The 22,455-nt window shown below is 54.7% G+C and overlaps 7 protein-coding genes across 7 annotated transcripts; 3 read left to right on the forward strand and 4 right to left on the reverse strand.

Moving 5' to 3' along the window:
* Window positions 1-453: 453 nt before the first annotated feature.
* CKM354_000744300 (uncharacterized protein) lies at window positions 454-2,685 on the reverse strand (the record flags this gene model as incomplete). Its single annotated transcript, XM_044802791.1, has 1 exon — window positions 454-2,685. The coding sequence occupies one exon, from the start codon at window positions 2,683-2,685 to the stop codon at window positions 454-456; it is 2,232 nt and encodes a 743-aa protein (XP_044658726.1).
* A 696-nt stretch (window positions 2,686-3,381) lies between these two features.
* On the forward strand, window positions 3,382-4,081 carry CKM354_000744400 (uncharacterized protein; the record flags this gene model as incomplete). The annotated part of the gene is made up of 3 exons (XM_044802792.1): window positions 3,382-3,479; window positions 3,611-3,882; window positions 3,942-4,081. 3 exons carry the CDS (start codon window positions 3,382-3,384, stop codon window positions 4,079-4,081), a joined length of 510 nt encoding a protein of 169 aa, XP_044658727.1.
* A 1,794-nt stretch (window positions 4,082-5,875) lies between these two features.
* Window positions 5,876-8,562, reverse strand: CKM354_000744500 (uncharacterized protein; the record flags this gene model as incomplete). Its single annotated transcript, XM_044802793.1, has 5 exons — window positions 5,876-6,051; window positions 6,100-6,148; window positions 6,198-6,444; window positions 6,500-7,585; window positions 8,111-8,562. 5 exons carry the CDS (start codon window positions 8,560-8,562, stop codon window positions 5,876-5,878), a joined length of 2,010 nt encoding a protein of 669 aa, XP_044658728.1.
* A 1,837-nt stretch (window positions 8,563-10,399) lies between these two features.
* CKM354_000744600 (uncharacterized protein) lies at window positions 10,400-11,724 on the forward strand (the record flags this gene model as incomplete). Its single annotated transcript, XM_044802794.1, has 4 exons — window positions 10,400-10,449; window positions 10,518-10,739; window positions 10,963-11,298; window positions 11,349-11,724. The coding sequence occupies 4 exons, from the start codon at window positions 10,400-10,402 to the stop codon at window positions 11,722-11,724; spliced, it is 984 nt and encodes a 327-aa protein (XP_044658729.1).
* A 2,728-nt stretch (window positions 11,725-14,452) lies between these two features.
* Window positions 14,453-15,675, reverse strand: CKM354_000744700 (uncharacterized protein; the record flags this gene model as incomplete). The annotated part of the gene is made up of 2 exons (XM_044802795.1): window positions 14,453-15,450; window positions 15,501-15,675. 2 exons carry the CDS (start codon window positions 15,673-15,675, stop codon window positions 14,453-14,455), a joined length of 1,173 nt encoding a protein of 390 aa, XP_044658730.1.
* A 2,409-nt stretch (window positions 15,676-18,084) lies between these two features.
* CKM354_000744800 (uncharacterized protein) lies at window positions 18,085-18,974 on the reverse strand (the record flags this gene model as incomplete). Its single annotated transcript, XM_044802796.1, has 5 exons — window positions 18,085-18,234; window positions 18,293-18,427; window positions 18,490-18,687; window positions 18,817-18,844; window positions 18,907-18,974. The coding sequence occupies 5 exons, from the start codon at window positions 18,972-18,974 to the stop codon at window positions 18,085-18,087; spliced, it is 579 nt and encodes a 192-aa protein (XP_044658731.1).
* A 1,877-nt stretch (window positions 18,975-20,851) lies between these two features.
* Window positions 20,852-22,279, forward strand: CKM354_000744900 (uncharacterized protein; the record flags this gene model as incomplete). Its single annotated transcript, XM_044802797.1, has 1 exon — window positions 20,852-22,279. The coding sequence occupies one exon, from the start codon at window positions 20,852-20,854 to the stop codon at window positions 22,277-22,279; it is 1,428 nt and encodes a 475-aa protein (XP_044658732.1).
* Between the last annotated feature and the right edge of the window lie 176 nt (window positions 22,280-22,455).

Consider the following 22,455-nt stretch of genomic DNA (forward strand, 5'->3'; position numbering starts at 1 on the left):
ACTGGCTTGAATGGTAAGGCAAGTCGCGTGTATGCCATTGGGTTGTGTGAGGCTATCTGTCTTAAGAAGACTTCTTAAAGCGATTGTTTGGTGTCGCACTTTTGAAGAATATTGTAGCTTTACTGGTCGTTGACGCATGAGATTTGTGCAAATGGTTGCAGCGTCTGAATTTCATCAAGGCAATGCTTCATGGCAACCTCAACTCCTATCGTTTCTAGAGTCCACGTAGCACGAATATTGTCATGGCGATTATAGTCGGCGACCAGGACAAGAGTCTCTTCAGATCGAAGCTCTGTGAGGCCGCCCCAACATCACTCTTCGTGAGTGACTGCATTGGAGTGCTCCGTAAAGCGACCAGTGAGAAGGTGGGAGCGATTGGGCTGCCTTGTTGCTTCAAAAGTATCATGTTTGAAGCGCATTACTCTCATTATGTGGCTTAACCAGGCACTCTACTCATCGTGGTAGCACAGGCGTAGAATCCAACTCAACAGCCCTCGGCGCACCCTGACTTGTCCCATCGCTGTGTTTCCGATGTCTGAAATCCAACTTCAACATTCCACTCCTGGGACTTTCTGCTTTTCCCTGGTCACTGTTCGCTCGCACGCCGTGTTTGAGGAAGCCTAGCATCGAACTGCGCCTTCGACCATCTGGCACCGCGAGCTGAGTGGGAGGTTGATGTGAACCTGTTGATGCTATCGAGGGCTGGCGCTCGGATTCAGCACCAGACTGACTGTCATCTGAGAAATGGCTCAGCCTTGGGATGTCTTGTGAGGAGGCGCGCGAATGACTTGGTGAGTAGCCAGGGTATCCAATAAGTGGAGGCTGTAAAGAATGCGGCGACCTTTGCGGTGCTAACGGGCTGCTGCCTCCGGTGGCATTGAATGTCGCGAGTCTCTGCTTCAGAAACGCCACTGTTGTCTGCTGGCCGTATTCTGCTACTTGCAAAAGTGAAGTGTAGTCGTTGAAATTCGCATTCCTTGCAGCTTGACTGAGAGGTCGAAATAGGCCACTGTACAGTTGTCTCGATGTGCGCTGGAGATGACTGATTGCGGCGTCCTCTGCAGCATCGAAAGAAGGGCCGAACAATGCCAGGCCACGCTGTCGCAATTTCTCGATCTCCGGCGGCGCGTCTGCGACAGCGAATGTCAGAAGTGGTGATGGAGGGAGTCGCAAAGACTGTGCAGCTTGTTGTGCGAGATCGTTCAAGATGGCATGCGCATCAGCATAGATCTGGACGATATCGTTCAGGCAGGTAGTAATGCTCTCGTCGCCAGAGTGTGAAAGACTTGACTGAGAGAAAGCCTGCTCTATCTGTCTCACTGGTTCCTGCGGCCGTAGCTCCGATCGTGGTGGGATTTCAGGTGCATAAACTTCTTTCAAATGCTCAGACCATTGGTCTCCATCAGGAGCTATGCTCTGGCTACCCAAGCTCGTTTGACGAGGCTGATGCGCGGGCCCAGCCGACGATGCTTCGGCCCATGGATTCGCGTCTGCCTCGTCCCATGCACTGCTTCCCGCCTGCTGCGGTGCCAAAGGGTTGAGAGCAGGGTTGATATGCTTAAAGCGTGGTGAAGGTGCGAAAAGCTGATCTGCGCGAGCAGACATAGACGCGCCTGCGACTCCATCTGATTCTTCATCTTCGTCTGACTCGTCTTCTGCATCCGCAGGTTTGGCATTACTGCGGTGATGGCTGTGCTTGGAGTCCATTGTGCCCTGTCTTGGCCTGATACTGCGATCAAGATAATCATCAGAGAGCCACTGTGAAACTTTCGAATTGTCGCCATCATTGGCGGGCCAGAGATTGATGTCGAACTCCTCGCGATCATCTGCGATCCTATTGCTCACACAGCGAGTCTTGTATTGCACCACGGGATGCATTTCCTGTCCTCTGTGCACGCTGTTGATGTGGTCAAGATAAGCGTCCATTCCGGCGTAGACTGCAGGCTCTGGCGCGCTCAGGTAGACGCAAAAGATGCATTTGTAGGCATGCATATTGTGCATCACAGTGCGCTGCGGCACGTGTGACTTGGCAAGAAAGGTCCATCGTATTTTCATGCCTCGTTCAGGAAACTCGAGAACTTTGGTGCGTATCAGATTCGGATCCGGGCTTACAATATTGCTTCGAAAGGCGCATCTCTGTTCTCGACATTTTTGAAAGTAGGCATTCGTCTGTTTGGTCGAGGAACCACTTCGTGAATAAGCTCCACCTTCCTTGGCTTTCTGTAACGAGGCCTCTCGATCGCCATTCTGCAAGTTATAGGCGCCACGGCAGAAGCCGAGGAAGTCGTTATCAGGCCGGGCTTCGGGAATCAAAGCCATGGCAGCGTGCTGTTCGGGAGCAGCATGTCTATCCTCGGGCAGTTGAGGGTCCGAGGCGATGTGCTGTTGCTGGGTCGAGCCCGGTGTGTAGCTTGAGACTGATGATTTCACCGAAGCAGAAGCTGGAGATGTCGTGGCGAGCGTGGGAGATAAGGCGCTGCAAGTAGCTATGCGCGCGGCGTCTACGATTAATGACTGCAAGGTCTTGTTCTGTGTACCAGGACTGCCGGTGTTTTCTCCTTGCGCTGTCAGTGAGTTCCAAGGACGTTGGGACGAGCGACTCTGCGATGTGCTGGATTCGGGAGCGGCAGGCGGAGTGAAGCAGCCTTGCGCCGAGCCACTAGACGGAGGAGGAGCTGCAGCCATGGCATGCTTCGCTAGATGCCAATTGCACAGGGCGATATATCGATTGGGGGGTCATGTTGTGGGAGAACATGGGTGTTTATCTGCATATCAGTACACACGAGCGAGCAGAGTCGCAGCCAGACACAGCCATCGCCAGCGTAGAGCAGTGCGACGATCGCAGCACAGCCCAAACCTACCGTCTCTGCCTCGAGGCCGCACAGCTCACGACTGTGGCTGCAGGAGCGGCTGCAGATACTCGCTTTGCAGTGTCACTGTCGTGCGACGTGTCCCAGAGAAGTGTTGATTTTCCGGTGTTGACATTCCCATCTCGATATCACGCTCGACAATTTTGCAAAGGGAAATGGCAAGTGTGTCAGCGTAGAAGCGAAGTCGTCGCGAGGATGAAAGAGAGATCTGTGCCCGCAGCACGTGCAGGCGCGAGCCCTGCAGGCGTGGAGTCCATGCGCCCCAGAGTACCAAGCCCCTTTCGCCGTCTCTTGGTGCAGAAGATCACACCCAAACGACGTAACGACCACTTCACTGCTATACCCGCCATACACAATCCCAGCATTCGTGCTGCCACTCCTTCACCAACGTTCTTTACGATCCTCTTCGATTGCGCCTGCCATTCCTTTCAGGTCGCACCTACTCCGAACCTTGAGCTCACGAGACGAAACTCCACCCTTCGAACCTACTACGACGCGATAATCGGCAAACATGTTTGTCAAGTCCACCGCTGTCCTTGCCCTTCTGTCTGTTGCCGCGCAGGTCGCGATTGCAGCACAGCCTCCAGCATGCGTGATTGCAGCAGTCAAGTAAGCGCGATCCCGGGAAGGTTAGAAGAGAGTGGGATACCAGCATTTGGGGAGGAAAGACGCGTAGAATGGGCGCGAATATGCTACAAGACCAGAGGGAGCAAGAGAATTCGAACTAATACTTTCTACAGCACGGAGTCTGACCCATCAGACTTCAAGACCATCTGCAGCTCCGAGAAAGCCCTCTCATACCTGTCCGACAACTGCGGGGACAACCTCAAGACCGCGCAGGACTACTTCGCAGATATCTGCAAGACGAATGGCGAAGAGGTCACATTCCCTGACAAGGATGACGACGACAAGGACTCCACCTCGACTGAGTCTTCTTCGCCTACTGCAACCAGATCTGGCAGTGGTAGCTCCGCTTCAGAGACTGGTGGCAGCGGAAGCAGCACCACATATGGTACGTTCTCCAGACACCTGCTGCATGACGTACCCGGCTGACCTCTGTTTTCCTCTCAGGCTCAAACGCCAACAACCCATCTGCCACCAACAGCGGCAGCACTGCTGAGTCCACAGGCGCCGCTTCGAGCGTGAGATTGGGCATGGACGTGCTCGGCATGAGCGCACTCCTCGCCTTCGGCGCGATGCTAGCTATTTGAGCAAACAAGGTAGAAATACCATCGGCCTCAAATCTACTTGAAAGCATTGCGTTGCGGCGCATGGGGGAATCTTTTCATGGGGGCTATCTCTGATGGGACTTTACCATGCCATTTTGGGAGAATCATATGTAGATTCGGAAACTTCAATCTGGATGCATAACGGGCGTAGGCAAAATGATAACTCCACAAAAGAGCAATTCAAATCACGTCCCAAGTCGCGTCGCGTCGAGAACGAGGCGCTCGTCTTATAATAGTCCTCCCACCTCTACCGAAACATCGATCTGCTGAGTGAAACTCTCACAAGTCATAGATCCCCTGCCACGTCCAAACCAGCAAAAGGTCAAACTTGGTGTCAACAAGGTCAACCCCAATGACACACCTTCTATGCAAGCTGACAACACTAACTGAATCATGCACAATCCAACAAGCAGAAACAGCTACTGTACATGAAACCGCCCATCCTCATCCCTTCCCACATCATCCACTCCCCACAAACATTCTCCGGTACCAACTCAACCCACAAAACGCACCTCACCGCCGGACAGACACTCCGAAGCCGAAATGCAAGCAAGGCGTGCCCACCCAGCATTCAATTAAAGCAAGCGTGCATGCATACAATCTCTTGGCTCCCAAGAGCTCGTGCGTATACCAGCATGAGATGACCATACCATGACCAAGAAATTGCTCTTCTACACCTCTCGTTGTCTTCGGTGATATCCGCACACGGCACGCTGCAGCACGCCTGATATGCAGCAACAGTAGCATTAGCAGTAGCAGCAGCACTCGCAAAAGCTGCTACCTCCGCAGCAAGCAGCAGCACTTCCATGCACGTCAGAGAGCTCACCGACTGCCCAATTCAGTATGCATTTCGCAGCTTATACATCTGACGGCCAAAAAAAAGCCATCCTGCTATATAACACTTGCGTCGTACGACAAGATGGAAATAACAAAGGCCCCGAAAAATGCGTGCTCACGCATCTATGCATTGTTTCTGCTTGCCTTGCCTTGCTTACGTACATCTACCCATCACCCGTGTAACCCAAACCCTTCCTTCGTGCCTCCACCCGTTCACGCGAGCGAGAAAAAGTCTCATCGATCCTCCCGCTTCGGAATGTCAGCGCTAAAGCAGCACCTGCGATCCTGATGGTCAAAGCTACGAGGCCAGCGGTCCTCCTCCTCCTCCTCCTCCTCTACCTCTCCAGTACGCCATTGACCGTGGTAAAGTATGATTGCATTGCGCGAGAGGTCAACCGCCACAATGGCTGCCCAAACTTGTACGTCTAAATCTCGTGGAAGCGATCAAGGATTCTCGGTGCAGGCTCACGAGGCTGTGGCTGGAAGTCCGCTCGTCCTCTGGAAGATGCAGGTCAGCCTGCCAAGAGCGGCTGACGGCATCACAGTGCGTGTCCGCCGCGATGCTCTCGCATTCCACGACGGAAGTTGCCATCGTGAGTCAAATTCTGAGCTCACGGTCACAAGCTGCTGTCGACTCGAGCACTTGTGACCAGTATGGAAGCGGGTCAGCTTCCGATCGTGGGAGTGAGGCGCTTGACTTCGCAGCTGATCTGCCCCACGAGTTCGAGCTATAGAGGTCTGTTTTGTCATTCGATCCTAGCACTGTACCCGAGCAAAGTAGAGCTCGCACCCAAATGAGCTCTCGGAGTGGTAGACAGACAGTACGTGGTCATCCGAAATTTGCTCTTGCTGATAACCTCGTGGTCGAGGCTAGCTTGCTGTTGCAAGGGCTTTCAGATCTCAAGTGTTTCATTTATTCGGCGTGGTGTTGCGTGGACTTCAGCTTGGTTCCACGGACGCCACTCCTGTCGTATTGGCTGGTTGGGTGCTGGGTGGGCTGTTATTCGCAGAGACCAGCACTGCGGGCGGCGCAGCCTGGCTGGATTGCGTAACACGCTTTTCGGGGAGCGGTTCGTCTTTCATACATGCCAGCTCGAGCATGTTTGTCCATTTCCCTGTAACTGTTAGTGCGGGTTGTATCTGAGTGACAAGTCGATACACACCTGAGGTGCCTTGGTGGCTGTGCTTCAAGTGTTGTCGGAAATGGTCAGCCTAAATATGTCAGTTCAGCCGGTCAGTACCAGGATACCGATCTACTTACCCGGAAGAACTTCTTCGCCTGGTTGCATTCGCCAAATTTGTGCACATGGTTGAGATGCTCGGCCCGCAGATCCCACTGTGGTGGGTTGGGGAATTCCTCGCCACAGTATCCACACACATCATGTCCGCTGCCAGCGGACGAGGCGTGAAAGGCGGCCTCGACACCAGCGAGAGCAGCACACGACCAACTGTGACGTCGCAGGTGCAGGGAGTTCTGATGTCTCTCCGCTTCGTTCTTGTTTTTGAACCTGGCGAATCACAAGTCAGCAATCCGGTACACTGAGCTTGTCTGAACCATCTTACCTGTTCGGACAGTAAGCACATGTGTACTGCTTTTCCGATTCGTGCAAGCGTAGCTCGTCTTCCGTGTCGAACTTCTTCGGCTTTTTCGGACAGCATTCGCAGATGTATGCTCCGTGGATTTGAGACACCGAATGATGGCGTGATTGAGGTGCACTGTCCGCTGAAGCAATCGGTTGTGGGCCTTGCGAGCTTTGCGAGAGCGTTCTCTGGTGAGGAGCAGCGATGGCTGAATTCGGGCTCAGCCCTTTGAGCTGCGTACTGAACCTGGAATCGGTGGGGTCAAAGGCAGGAGACAGCCCACCAGGCGAGATACGGCCTGAGGAGTAGCTAGTTGCAGCAGTGCTGGGTATGCTGAGTCCACCAAGGGACGAGCCTAGGGAGCCGTGTCTTGGACCATACGAGGACGCGGAGGATATCGAAGAATTGTTTGGGTGAAATCTAGAGGCGGGCGATATTCGTGGCTGGTGATACAGAGATCGCCGCTGAGCAGCCTCACTGTGCGTAGAAGCACTGCTCACCGAGGAGCGATCCTCCCGGGAGAGGTCTCGCGGTGGTGATGATGCGCGGCGTTTTTGTCCACGTGCATCGGACCCGGGACTTCGATCAAGACGGTCCTGGATGTGAAGATCGCGCATGTGGCTATCTTCCACAAAGTCTTCTTGTGCGTACATAGACGCATCATAGCTCCCTCGTTGCGATATGCTGTCCTCGAATGTGATACTGCTGTGTCGTGAAGGCTGGAAACGGCTGTGCTCTGTGGGGCCACCCTCAGGCCAGAAGCCGGTGAACCCTGGAGATACTGCGCCGGAGGATGGCCAACGCGAGCTAGCGGGAGAATCCAACGAACTCTGTTGCTGCTGGCGCTCAGGCATCGAGAGCGGACGCAACAGCTGAGAAGTCCGACGCTCGCTCTCTGCGTGGGCCAGCTGTGCAGTCTCCTGTGCATTCCCGCTGGAATAGGAGAGCGAGGTCCGCTTCGGTGTCGGCGGGCCATTGGGACCTCCAATGCGACTCAATAGCTGCTTGTCATAAGTGTTTGACGATGCTTCCAGCGTGCGCTGTTCGAGGTGTCTCTCGCCATGGAGCCTGTAGTTGTCGAACATTAGCATTGTGCCGTGCAAGAGGGACTGAAGGACGCAGAAGACGTTGCAATAGAAACTTTGGTGACATGCGAAGAAAGCATCGTCCAGTCAGCTGCAGTCGATCCGTTCTTGGTATGTGGTTGGTTTCCACGATTCGAGGCTTCGGCTGTGCCGTCGCACCCAGAGCCAAGCACATTTGTTCAACATCCAGATTCGGCGACGCCGCTCCAAGATCTCCGCCCAGTCCTAGTGCGAATGCGCTTTTTCGATCGCCACCACCCGTGGCTGCGTCGGAACCGCACTGCGAGTTGACAGTGCAACGAAGCAGCCGCGTGGCGAGCGATGTCACCAGTTTCACTGGCTCGTTGGACGGTGACCGTGTTGTGCATGGAAATGAAACATGGTTGTCAAGCACATAGGGCTGGAGAAGCTCGAGACAAAAAAGACTGGGTCAGGTCACGGCGGATGCACCTGCCTCTTCCCCAGAACGCATGCAACGCGTGAATAAAATGAAGACGAACGAACGCACCTGTAGTTTGACGTTGGCCGTGACATGCTGCCATCGTCGCTCGGCGTCAAGCTCCCACTTTCTGCCATGTCGTTGATGTTGCCCGTAACGGTCGAGGTGGTCGCCGTGGAGATGGAGCTCCCACGACGTGCCCAATCGATGTTGTGGTGGTATGCAGCATCATTCTCTTTCTCCGCCCTGCCACCAAACGTCCTCGCCGGTGCCCCACCTAGCAGACTGCTGCCGGGCTTGACTGAAGCTGGTCGTCCAAAGTCCGAGCCATTCGGATCGTTGCCCCACTGCCAGCCTGGGTCGTGGTTGGGCGAGATGGGGAGGAAGGATGGAGGAGGCAATGGCGGCGGGACGTGCTGCTCTTGCGCTCGTGGGATCGCCATGGGCGCTGGAGCGCGGTGGAGGCGTGGCGGGCTGTGGAAGCGTTCGTGGTTGAGGTGAATGTCCGGTATGCCAGACATGTTGATCTGACAGGTTGCGGGCTCATGGGCGGCACACGCTGCTAGCACCCAAGCTCCACCATCCGTGGGATCGTGGGTTGTCGAGTGTCAGGTCAGGCCTTCAAATGCACCGCAGTGCGTGTGGCAAGCGGCGTCCTGTCAAGCGCGTGCACGCCGTCACAGCTCGGAGCGGCTTGCAACGAGCAATGGGCCACCGTGCAACGTGCAAAATGCCGGCCGGGCGTGCGAGCTGAGCAGCAGCAGCAGCAGCGCAACAGCAGCAGCAGCAGGTGCAAAGGGCCGATGCGATGCGGCAGGTGCGCCAGCGGTTGGAGCGCGCACTGATTCGCTCCGTCAGCCCTACCGCGAGTCCGCAGCCATGCGCGATGAAGGGGTGAGTGGTCTGCTGAGTGGATGCCCGCCTTGCCTTGCTGCTGACCGTCTCGAAATACCCTCAGCACAGCCACAAGTGCTCCCCCGTTGGAGCTGCGGCTACTGTAGGCTGGACCAGGGCCGCCAGGCAAGGAAGACGCCTCCCGCACAGCTCTGCTTCGCTCGTGCAATGCCCTCTCTGCGCTGGGGGAGTTGCTGGCAAACGGTCGTCGTGCTCGTCGGCCCGGAGCGGGAGATGCTGTTCAGGATGCTCGTCAGGTTACACAGGAAGAGGGTGATGGGCAGCACGGGCACGGCTGTACGCCGACGCCTTAAGGAATCGCAGCGCACGAACAAGGTGGGAGCTAGGCCCTGTTCCGGCCAAAGCAAGAAGACGCCCTACGCGGCTAGGGAAGTGTATACAGTAGAGCATGAGCAAGCGCTGTTCTGCGCGACGCTGCGCAAGCACACTCGTCGACGTGCTTGCTGGTGTGACCATTCTCGATCCACCACGGACCCTGCTGCCGGCAAAGCGACATGGCCGCCGTCGCTGCATGCAGTCCACACGTTGGTCTTGAGCCGCATGCAACGCGGGATGTTTACCGCCTGTTCGCTGCTCGCCTCCTGCACGCACGAAATAGGGCTGTCGGCGGCCCAGCAAGGTTTGCTACTGTGTTGTTGCGGGCCTCGATGCCACCGTCGCTGCATACGCTCGTAACCATCGCGATGCAGCACGGAAAAATGGATGAAATGGTGATGTAGGGTGCAGCACCTAACTTTAGTTGCTGCTCGCAAACTTCGACTACTGTATCCGCCAGCTGAGGCGTGGTCTTAGACCCGGCTATTGAATCTACGCAGAACATGCTTGCACCGAATCTGCCGAGGGTTGGCGCCGCGTGCGCTGGACTCTGCTCTCACTGGAGCAGTGCAGTGCAGGGGGTTTACAGCAGCAGAGTACAGTAGCGGGGAGCACATCATTGCCTTTGAGATGGCTGGTTCACGGCGCCATGATCCACTCCTACTGCAGCGACAATTGTAGCCAGTAGTGAGCTTGGCATCATCCGCGGACGCGGCCGTGTGTGAGCATGTAGCTTGGTGCCACATGCAAGTGCTCCGGCAACAGCGATGCACCCACCGGACCCGAGGCCTTTGGCTGTGCGTGAACGTGGGGAAGCAAAAGGAAAAAGGCAAGCAATGTGTGCCATCAACAGCTGCTCAGCTCAGCTCTGCCAAAGACGCACATGCTCTGTCGTATTGCTGACAGTGTGTATCTGCCACTGGTCTTGGCGGGACGCCGTACGCTCTGCCCTCTGTAGCACTGTTGTCATCTCCCCTCTCATCTTCACCTCTCAGCCCTATGAGGACTAGCGTCATCGATCAAAACTTTTAGCCGCCACATCCTTGTTCAGCAGCGTCGTTGCACGTTGCCCACCACCACACCACCAAGGTCGCCCATCTCCGATTCACATACAGCACCGCCGCCAAGATGCCGCTTCTCGACAAAGTGCATGGCGATCTCGAATTGTACATTGGCGGGTGCGTCCACAGCTCCTGCCGCGCGCCCGCCGCCTGCGTCGCCACGTCTAGACTCTGATCTGTGCCAGGCTCTTCACTCTACGCCGAAAAGAAGCGCTACAGGCATCGAACATCACGCACGTCCTCTCTGTACTCCGCCTACCGCTGGAGGAGTCACTGTTCGAGGACTGCCAACACAAGGTAGTAGAAGTCGACGATGTCGACGACGAAAACTTGCTGGAGCACTTCGACGACTGCAACAAGTTCATTCAGGCTGGACTCGATGCAGGTGGAGGCGTGCTCGTGCATTGGTAAGTTCCATCCTTTGCCGCTCCGTTATTCAAGTAGTCCACCTTCCGCATGAAGAGCAAGCAAGGTTTGTGGCTGAGTGCAACGCTCGTACAACATGATTCTCATGTACCACGTCGCTGGCTCGACGCAGTCACGCATGAACGTGCCACATGCGGCACTCTCTCATCCTACCTTCAGAAACATCCCACGCAATGTCAGTCATACTGACACCTGGTAATGCAGTGCCATGGGCAAGTCCCGTTCTGCAACATGCGTATGTGCTTACCTCATGCACAAGTACGGACTCAGTCCGGATGAGGCCTTGGCACAGCTGCGTGTGAGCAGACCGCTTTGTGAGCCGAACGATGGTTTCTGGCAACAGCTGCAGCTTTACCACGATATGGGAAGACCTGAAAATATAGAAGAAGTCCCGGCCTATCAGCGTTGGCTGTATCTGCAGGAGGTCGCCTTAAGTCGAGCATGCGGTCAAGCTCCCGAAGCAGAAAAGATTCGTTTCGAGGATGAGCACTCTTCTGGAACTGGTACTTCAGACTTTGAGATGCGATGCAAAAAGTGCAGGTGAGTGAGCAGGCTTCCAATCTTGGTGCTAGAGGTATTGACTGGAATAGACGAACTTTGGCCACTTCGCAATACGTTGTCAGTCACAAACCACAGCAAGATCAGCAGTCCGGGACGCCACCCGATCGAATGACCACATCAACAGCGTGCGCACACTACTTCTTGGACCCACTGTCTTGGATGAGGCCAGAGCTAGAGCAGGGTAAACTGGATGGACGCCTCGAGTGTCCCAAGTGCAAGACCAACGTAGGCAAGTATGCATGGCAAGGTATGCAGTGCAGCTGCGGCGACTGGGTAGTACCTGGCATCAGCCTTGCAAAGGGTAGAATCGACGAGGTGAAGTCAAGGCCTCAGCAAGGGTATGGTATCCGCATGCCCCCTCCAGCGGCGGGCAGGAAACCAGGTCAAGGCCAAGGCAACTTGTGAAAGGTGCACGTCATCTATTCCTGCCTGCTGAAGAAGCTGCTCCGGAAGCTCCCCTTGTGCGACAAAGGACTTGGGCCGGTGTCTTGTTACAAGTGATCTGTTCCTGGTACGCTTGACAATGCTTGGGTATATCCCAGAGCACAGGCCAATGGGTTGCCGGACCCTAGTGGCAACGTTGCGCAGTGTCGCTATCAGCACAGCGGCTTCGGCTTACGAAGAAGTTCATCGTCAGAACTGTGCAGAACGAGCTGCACATCGGCCACCTCTTACCCTGGCGCCGATGCTCGAAAGAGCGTCCTCCTTCAGATGAATGATACCTTCTCCAGCGAAACAGACTTCTGCCCACCTGACTGTGTGGACGCTCCCTCGGATGCAATCGGTGATCAAGTCGTAGACTTAGCCAGCCATTCAGCTCACGAACGCCTCTCCCTCGGATGCAAATACGGTTTGCACCAGCACTGCGTCGCTCGCCAATTTTCGCCCACTTACAGCTCAGCGGAGAGCTTTCGACAACGCGCCTCTGCTTCTGCAGATATGCAGCCTACACCACGCGACTGCTGCCTCATTGCCTCATTGGGTTAGACTGGGCGCACTTCCCGCAGGTCCGCGGGAGCTTGCACGACGTGATGCCTCGGACAACGTAAACGCATCCTCTGAACAGAAGCTTGACCTAACAGCCACGAGCTCTGAAGACTCATCAAGAGGCAGAGCTGGCGAACGTTAAGACATGGTGATAGACCGGGGTGTGGCTTGGCATTCCTAGCGGCAGATGGCAGCAAAATCAGCAGGATTACGCGAATCAATAGTGATCCATTGATGCTCCTCATCAAACAGCTCCACAACGTTGGACAGGTCTTTAGCGACAAGGACATGGAGAGCACATTCCAACTGTCCCCGAACATCAACCTATCGTCCTCATAGCAGGAGATGTGCAGAACCCCGAAACCAAAAAGCCGAAGCTGATACAGCACACCTCCAAAGGTCCCGATTTACCAGCTTTCTCCACTGCCACAGACGATGTAACCTCCCCGCAGGCCAAAGGAGGAAACGGACCTCCACATTCTTCGGCGATTCCCGCATGAACTTCGCCGTCTCTTCATGGGGCCCCACTACAGTGCTATCGAATCCTCTACGACACCATCATCTTCTGCACGCTGACGGGCAGGACTCCTACTCCGCGTCACCTTCCTCTTCGAGTTTGGCGTGCTCGATCCCAGTTACCAGAGAAGTCGAGTTACACAGCAGATTTCCGTCTTCGTGCCGTAGCCCACGCGCCGAATCGAGGACGAGCCGTGGCGAGATTACCTTCTGTAGAAGAGGCGAACATACGATACGGCACAGCAGACAACAATGATTTCAATTCCAAGAAAGTCCCGAACGAACTCCATCTTGTGAAACAAGCCGCCTAGCCTCTACTCGCCCTATCATTCCCATCCACACCAAAGATCGCCAAAAGATCATACGACATTGCAGCCTGAAAAGAGTGTCCACTCCACTGCAATCCCCTTGTCTAGCACGCACAACAGCACAGCCACACCTAAAGTAGACGATAGGGTCTATTGCATACATACATAACTTCCGGACCCGACAAGGCACAAGATATATTGAAATTTGACCCAATTCTGCATGCACAAGCGGATGCACGATCACAATCCTGGGTCTCCACTTTTTTGCTTCGCCGCACACGCACTCACCCGCTGATGAAAGATACATAATAATGAGCGAAAGCGAAAGAACGAAACAGCATAACGTGATTCCTAACTACATCCATGCCTCCACGCGGACGACCCTTCAATTCCATGTATGCGGTTTGTCGTGTGATCGGTGCGGTGAGTAGTAAGCTATAGTATATGCAAGACGGCCCTAAGTTACAGGCTGTGAGGCAGCAGCCAGCCAAGTAAGCGCCGCAGCTCCGATGATCCACTATCAGTCGTGCTTCTTCTGGTCTTGTCACATGCATATACCCCCCAGCTGTGTTCAAGCAGGCGCTGGTGCAAAACGCATTTCGACAGAGACCGTCCAGACCACAATCAAATTCTGGCAGTAGAGTAAGGAGCATGCTAATCCTGAGCGTGGGATGAGCTATCGCGTATATTCTCGCGACGAAGTTCATAATCGCTCAAGCTTTTCGCAAGAGGAGCCGCTGTGTACATGCTGCAGTGCCTTGACCAAAAAGGCTCACGATCGTTTCTCTTCACAATTGAAAACAGGAGGAAGCACAATAGCATCGATAGCAGTGTAGCAGTATCATTGAGATGTATACTCATTCAACTATCCACGTCATCTCCTCCTCTGAAACCAAGCGACTTCCTTTGCCCTTGCAGCAGCAGCGCGGCATGGTGCTGTTCCGTATTCTTTCTCTAATGCAAAATTACCCATATCGAGGGAGGCGAAATTCTTTTCTCACACTGAACCACCAGCGCCTTCGCTAAATCCAAAAACCCGAAACCCCATCAAGCTCGCCGGAGGAGCATAGAGGAGCGACTGAGCCCAAGTGAACAAAGGAAATATTCTGATTATCTTGGTCACTGCCAAGAGACACACAGCCCACTCGATCCTGTCGCTCGGTCATTCAAGGAGAGTGCGCGTAGCCTCGTTGGGACCGTGTTGAGGATCCTGAATATAGGAAAGGTGCTCGCCCCTCGAGATCGACTGGCAGGAGGTCGCAGTCAAAGCAGCTCGAAGGAGGCTCAGATATCGAGTCCAGCGAAGCGGCCAAAGAGCTCTCCTATGAGCGGCCTCGAATCGCGATAGGAGGAGTTGTGGCAGATGTGGCGACGATATTGACATCTTCAGTGTCCGAACATCGCCCGCTCTCGCCGCTTGCGATCAGTAACGTGTCTGCCAGATCGTCGTCTCCATCGAGCCCAGGAACCACGATGCCAGAACTACGGTCGCTCGAGTTCAGCTGAAAGCTTGAACTGAGCTCCTGTTCATCCCCACCAGCCTGAACCATCTTCTCACTCGATAAATACCGGCTTGCCATAAGCAAAGGTCCATCGGATTTGTCGCTGGACGCGCTTGTCTCACTCGAGTCGCTGCTGCAAATCGAAGCAGTATTATGCGACGGTAGAGAGCTAGCCAATTCGTAGACGCTGTTGAATGAATCAACGCGCTCTCTGCTGTCTCTCTTGAAGCCCTTTAGGAGACCGTGACGCCGACCGTAGTGATGAACGAGCTCCGGGTCGAAGCTCTTGATCAGTTCAATGTCGCCATCGCGCGGTTTGGGGTCGGCGTAAGTCCTGTATTCAAGGAGAATTTCGTCCATCGGCCACTGCTGAATCTTGCGGATGCAAGCGACGACACAACCTGTGCGGTGGCGGCCTTGGTTGCAATGGATATACACTGGGTGGTGCATTGGATTCAGGGCGAACAGTACGGCGTCGCAGAGAGTGTCAAAGTTGGTCTTAACTTTGCCCTCCTTGTTCGGTTCGACATCGAGTATCTTTCTGTTGATGCCGTGTTGCCAAACAAATTGGTCGTAGTGCTTACAGGATTCCGTCTTGGTGACAAGGGTGAGTATCGATTTGAGCTTTAACGTCTCCATGAACTCGATGTTGCGAGCTTGTGGGAATGCACTGCGGTACATGGTGTTGTCGACCACAGTGCCATAGTTGGGTGCTGGCACGAGGGGTAGTAGCCGCACAGGACATGGCATCAAAGTCACTCGAGGCGTTGGCGAGCGCGACTCTGGTGGTGTTGGAGGTTGTGACGAGGTAGCTGGGACTATTACGGTCAGCCACGCCAGCGGATCGCAGCACGCACACGCGACATACCACCATCCCATGCATTGCCTGTACCCTCTACTTCTCCATTGGCTTGGCACATGGCAGAAGACTTCTCCTTTGTGACGCTCATCTTGGAGCTGTCGTGTTTTGTAGACTTGTCCGAGGAGGACACCGTTGCTGCGGGATCCACCGCGCTGAGGAAGCTGTCGCGCAGATATGGCATGTCGTGGTATCAAAGTGTCGACCTTGCCAATGGAGCGAACGTGTTGCAGACGGCGGCTTCGTTCGAAGGGGTTGGGTGCTCGGCTCTCTATACCGCGAGATCGATGGCTTTAGTGTATGCGGTTTCTGATAAATGGATGTGGTGTATGTATGCGCGAGGTGACTTTTTGAGGACACTTGAGGTCAAGGTCTCAAAAGGCCGGTTGATGCCGCCCTGTGAAGACAATCAGTATTGCGATTCACGGAAGGCGTCACGCCCATCGCCATTCACTACCCTTCACCCCGCCCCGCCCCTCCGAGCGATCAATGAGAGGCGGGCACGTGTCGAGTGGAACAAGTCTGCGACTCACCTTCGGGAGCTGTGGTCAAGCTATAGGAAGAGCCATGATGACGAGAGTTATTGTGGTGTGTACGCGAGGCGTCCCTTCACCGAGTTGTCGTGTTGGAGATGTATGAGGCTCGCGTGACGCCGTCGAGGCAGGGAAGCGACGGCGGTGGTGTCGGTGATCGATCGAGACGAGGTGGAGGAGCGAAGGAGGAAGGCGAAGGGCTGCTCCAGCACTTCCTGCTGTGGGCAGATGGTCGAAATGGCAGTCTGGTGCGTGTGTGCTGCGTTTCTGGCGCGCGGTGCACGTAGATTTCGCGATGTCGTCCACTCGCGACTGTGGTAATGCGTTTTTCGGAGTGAGCCGTGCGGTGGGCGCCTTCGCGGACTAGTTGCCCGCTACCAACCCGCGCGGTAGTAGTGAATCAGTCTGTTATGCCACTACCACCGCTAGCCCGCTCACCCACTGCTGATTACTGAAGGCACGCTCTTGCGGGAGTGTCGTCAGGGAAGGTTCCAGGATGTCGCCTGAAAATTCACTCCAGCTTGACCTCCGATTGTGAACCTAGGTCGGTCGCGTGCAAGGCAGCAAAAGGCAATCGCCCGGTCGAAGCACTCTGTCGCGACGGACAAGATCTGGTCGAAGCAGGAAATACGCGATGGACGATCCACTTTCTTGGTCCCTTTGACGCAATCCAAGGAAGCGGTCGTATGGACGTCAATGCCAGATGCGTCGCGGACGCGGAAGCGTGCGGATTTTCCAGAGCAAGTCGGCTTTCACAAGCAGGATCACCGATACCCTGTGTACGGACGGTGTGATGCTGGCAACCTTTCTTCACGGCCGCGTGGTTGTCTTCCCTCGCTCCGCGGCTGGCGCACCCACGAATCGATGGATCCGAAAGCCTGCTTCTGAGCGACTCCCGCTCTAGAACGTCCAGAGTGTCTCAGCCCTACGAGCTCATCGTACCTGATCGTGGAGTGATGAGTTGTGAGATCGATAAGTGTCGTGTGTTCCGCCGGATTTCTCGACTTAAGATAACGTGACAGCGAGAATTGCGTGACAGTCAGGCAAGCATTTGACTCTTCTTCGATGCTGTCGTCGGTGGACGAAAGAGGTCTTTGTCCAGGTGCTCGCCGTCCGGCATTGAAGGATTCGCTCGCATACACACTGTTGCAGCATGTGATCAAGCGCTGCATGCAGTTATATTCACTGAGATGGTACTGGCAGACTAATTGCTATAGCAAAGAAACATGTTCAGGCACTGCCTGGGTGGTAAAACGGTGTATTTGAGGACCTCATTAAGCTCACTGCCTGTTCAACTGATCAAGCACGAGGCACCTTTCAAGAAAGCATGTGCTTGCTCCGACCACAAATGAGCGCGATTGTGTCCAAAACATACATTCTCTCTTCCCACACAACGTACTGCAGATGCGGACTGGGTCTCAGAACGTGCTCTGCTTTGCCCACCTTATTCGCCGGTCACTTCAGGTCTGGCAAAGAACGCGCGGAAAGTGCGCTTGTTCTTGTGCACATGATCAGATCCTCCACCTTGCCTACACGAGTCAAGCAAAACGTAGGATCTCATCTCATCATCTGCTCCCTCCATTCCCTGATTAGTGATGGTGATATGAAAGTCAGAGGACGCTCTCAGTGGTAGAAAACAGCATTCAATTTCCCTGGTAGTAACGCCAGCACAGTATTGCCATGATATGACTCTAAAGAACAAGAGGAAACGGCACCTCAAGAGAACTCCCGCTGCTGACCTGTAAACGAGGGTTCGGCCAGCTGAACTGCCCGCTCCCTCGGGCCTTCACACGTCCTGTTCGTTTGTTCCAGGGCCTTCGCTCCAAGCGTCATCTACGCAATATGTGTGCTCCGGCCTACCGTCCGTTGACAGGACTCATCAAAATAGACACTCTCCTCCATGCGTACGCGCTCGCTCGCTTCTCTTGTGGTCGTTTCTGCAGATTATAAAGGCCGAGTAATGCAGCTGCAATTTGCCGTCGTTTCTCTCGAGGTATCAGGGTAGGTAAGACAGTTCGGAAGACAGTGGTTCGGCTGGGTATGGCAATGTGGTGAGTAGTTTACAAGATGGAGCACTTCTTCTCCTTCTTCTTTCGTGTAAGGAGAGCAGCGCGTGTGGCGTGCTCGAAGACTTCCCTGACGCCTTCGTTGGTCTTGGCAGAGCATTCAAGGTACTTCTGAGCGCCAATCTTCTTGCGGACATCCTCAGCCTGGAGTGGGTTGTGTCAGTGTGGGTCGCTGCTATTCGTTTCTCCTTGCATCGCTTACCTGCTCGGGTGTCACTGGTTTTTGCGACGTCTTGTGCAGCTCTTCAATCGTCTTCTGGTCGTATCGGAGATCCTTCTTGCAGCCAACGAGGATGATAGGCAGGCCCTGGCAAAAGTGCAGGACCTCTGAGATCCACTGTAGGTTGCAGCCAATCAGCATACATGTTCGCAGTGCGAGGCACGTGAGTCGCCGCATACCTTCTCTTGGACGTTGTCGAGCGAATCTGGGGAGTCGATGGCGAAGCAGATGAGAATGACATGCGAGTCTGGGTATGACAGAGGTCGGAGACGATCGTAGTCTTCTTGGCCCGCAGTATCCCAAAGTGCTAGTTCAACGTGTTTGCCGTCCACTTCGACATCGGCGACATAGTTCTCGAAGACAGTTGGGACGTAGACCTAGAAGCTGCAGTGTCAGTAAATGCACTGGTCGGAAAGGATGTCGTAGCTCTGGCGGAGATGGTGGCCCTTATCGGCAGAGATGACGCGGTCGGCGATTAGGGGTCGGGATGGGTGTTGTGGACGAACCTCTGGGAAGGTACCCTTGGAGAAGACGCTGGCGCAGTCGTCAGTATGCTGGCGGTAGGATGGAGCAGCGGTGGCATGCTGGAGACTCACATGAGGAGACAGGTCTTTCCACAGGCACCGTCACCAACGATGACGAGCTTGCGACGGATTTCCGCCATTTGCGCGACGGATCAAGGAGCGCGCCGGGCGGCTGGCAGTGAACAGTGAGGTCGAGAGCGGAGCGCGGTGGTGGCGATGATGGAGAGTGGTGTTGTTGGGGGCGGTGGACGGGGAGGGCGTGAGGGAGGGAAGTCGCAAATGGATTGATGAGACCTGCCCTCAACTTGTCGCCGCGGGTACTAGCGCCCGCCTGGCCTCTGCTCCTGCTGCTGGGCTGTGTTTGCGAGACACAACTTGCACACCGCACTCGAGCGTTTGTCCGGCGGGCGTGGATGGCGGCAGTGATGCTCTGCACTGGAACGACAATGCAATGTCACGATGCTCTTGTTGTTGTCACAAGCGTACGAGTCGCTGGAAGCAGGCGTGTTGCTGGCGAAGAGCACCATAGCAACAGCGAAAGCCTCGTCGGCTTGAAAGCACGTTGCAGTACCAAGATCCTGGTCACGAGCCACGCCGCGCGGAGCGAGCACACGCTTCCCACAACAGCCTGTTTCCAGCTCACGTCTCACGTCCACTCACACCCGTCGCCGCCGTCTCCGCCATTGAGGCCGCCACTCGTGCGACGCAGCACCGTGCACATCTCCATCCCGAACAGGCAGCGCTGCTCGTCTTCTAGCTTCTGCCGCGCCACAATCACCACCCCCGTCTAGCTGAGACTCGTCAGCCCACTACTCGTATCGCCTCAGGCACACGACCACACATTTGCCGCGCTTCAACCGCAGACCACTGCTTCATGCAAAAAGGCTACCGTCGCAGATGTGCATCTGTGTGCAAGTCGATAAATGCTTGTTCGCTCATCTCAGAGCTTCTTTCTTTACGAGCATTGGTCTCCTGCGAACATCACGGGCTCGGATACGACACTCTGCGAGTTGCTGCTCGTACAAACAAGCCACCATAAGTTAATGCAATACGTGCTAAACCTATTTCTCATTGTCCATCCAGGCATCAAGAACAAGAGACATATACACAATGCCTCATCCGTGTCTGACATCTACATAGTACTCCTGCAGACCACGAGCCCCAAGACTTCAATCATACCCGCAATAATCTGCTTCAACCCATGTTTCGTGCGGAGTTGCATAATTGCAAGCATCGCATTTCCCCGAGAGAGGGCCGCACCGCGTGGCCAGCAGTCATCAACTGTCAGTGTGATCGAATCTGCATGCACAGTAATTATCATGGAACCCGCGGGCCACAAGCAGCAGCTTGAACCAGCGCGAGCCCGAGTCGAACGGTGACTATGATCATCGTGGAGCGTTACTACAACGCCTCGAACAACGAACACGAGTGCAGATACTGCGTCGTGAATATTCTACGGCCCTTAGGCAAGAAGACACTGCGATGGCGGATGTTGACTTTTTCGCTATCGGCTTGAACACTCCCCAGATAATCTCTAGCGCTTCAAAGGATGATGAAGCCCAGTGCATTTTCCGACGCATATCGTCTGTTCAGTGCCGAGATGGGAGGGAAGTAGTATTAAACCCAACTAGAGCTTGTTACAGGCCGTGTAGTTTACAGGCAGCATATATTGTCCCGCGCAGATGCCTAAGCAGGTCCGCACTCAGTAACGCGCTTTTGTGCAACCCATCACGTGTCTCCAACGCCATACTCGCCCATAGTATTCATAAGTGATCGCAAATCAGCAATATGTCGTCGTGCATCAAAAGATCATATCGTTGTGGTTCGCTCTCGCCCAAATTTCCAAGTTTGGCTACGCGGGCCTCGGCTTGGGCTTGTGAAAGCAGCATCTCCAGATGTGTGGGGAGAGATCCCTGCATGATTGCAGCATTGCTCTTGGAAAGTGAACTCGACGTACATGCCTTCCCAACTCTTCCCATGTAACCTGTAGCAGCTGAGAACGCAATACACATCCAGCATGGCCTCAGGAGCCAGCACACCGCGATCTCGTTCGCGAGCCAAAAGATCAACAACAAATCTCGCCAACCTCCGACTCGCACCCCTCTCAACCAAATACGAAGCTTCTAAAGGCGACCTGCCTGTCAAGAGTCCTCTCAGAACGCCATATGATGCAGAGAGCGAAGCAGAATATGTCAGGAAGCACCCGAGCTATCTACAAGGACAATCTGCGCCCACCACACCCGGCATATTGAGCAGGAGCAACAGCAAGAGACATCTAGGTGGCGGGCTGAGCAGAAGAGGCAGTCTCTACGATACCGGTGAGGACGCAGATGTGGAGAGTGATGTCCCAAACTATGCTTCCGGCCCAGGCAGAGATGCTCTACGCGTCGACATTGGCTCTGGACAGATTCCCAAAGCCAAAAGTGAAGCTGCTCTACACGGCCATCAACATGATCGCGACGCACGGAAAGTCGCGCACCGTCTGTCTGGTCCAGGCGTACCTCTACATCCGCAGCAACGAAACAACAGATACAACCCTCGCGGTCGCAGAAGTGGAGCTGCTACACCCACACAGAAACGCCATGACACCGATTTATCCGCCGATAGCTGGCTCACACATACCAGTGCCATGGCCAGTGCTTTAGTCCGTGAAGATAAAGGTCAAAGTTGGATGACAACGCGGCAGACCTCCACATCCCTCGCGCCGCCTACCGACTCAGAAGACGATGACGAGGATGACAATTACGAAGAGATGGCCGCTCTTGCAGCGAGTACAGCGAAGATGCAGCAACAAAGCTCTTCATATGGCAACTCCGGCTACGCATACGAAGGGGGGAGTCCTGTGTCCACTAGACAAAGTCGCAGTGCATGGGGCAGCCGCTATGGATCTCGTCCTGCTAGTAACAGGACAAGTCGATTGGCAAGTCCTGTGGGCACGAGGACGCCAAGGAGATTCTCGTCTGATCGGCCGCAGAACGTAGGATATTTTGACAATTATGCGGGCGGTGGTGCCATGGCAGAGGAGGATGAGCAGCCAGGTTTTGTGAAGAGGGAAGACACGCGTGGCGAAGAGACGGAGGAAGAAGAGAAAGAGATTGCGAGGTTAAGCCAGACAGAAGGGTTTGGGTTGGGCAACGTTGTTGACAAAGTCATGAACTTCAATTTATTCGGTGGGAATGAGGGAGCGGAGACGACAGATGATGACGTTGATCCTGATGCTGCCAGGAGACCCGAGATGGACGGTACGGTGGGTGAGACGCCAGAAGAGGCGAAGAGGAGGATGGAAGCAGAAAAGGAAAGAAGGAAAGAGGAGAAAGATAAGTTGACGAAACAGCGTGCTCCTGCACCGCTGGGAGAAGATGGCAAAAAGGCTGCAGGAGAAGTAAGTGCAGGCTGGCAGGACGCGAGCTGGCTCTTGAGTGTGGCAGCGAAGGCATTGTTTTGAGCGTTTTGGCAAGTCCGATGAGAGACAACATGATTTGGCGCAGGTCAGGAGCTGGAGTATGCGTCAATGTGGAAATCATTCCCAGCTTATCATAGCAATAATCTTGAACTACGACATGAACACGACACTGCCTGATTGTGCAGCGTCTGTCGAATTGGATCCCGATGAACTATCGA

This window comes from Cercospora kikuchii (genome assembly GCF_019650295.1).
Source record: "Cercospora kikuchii DNA, contig_00004, whole genome shotgun sequence".
Classification (NCBI taxonomy): Eukaryota; Fungi; Ascomycota; class Dothideomycetes; order Mycosphaerellales; family Mycosphaerellaceae; genus Cercospora; species Cercospora kikuchii.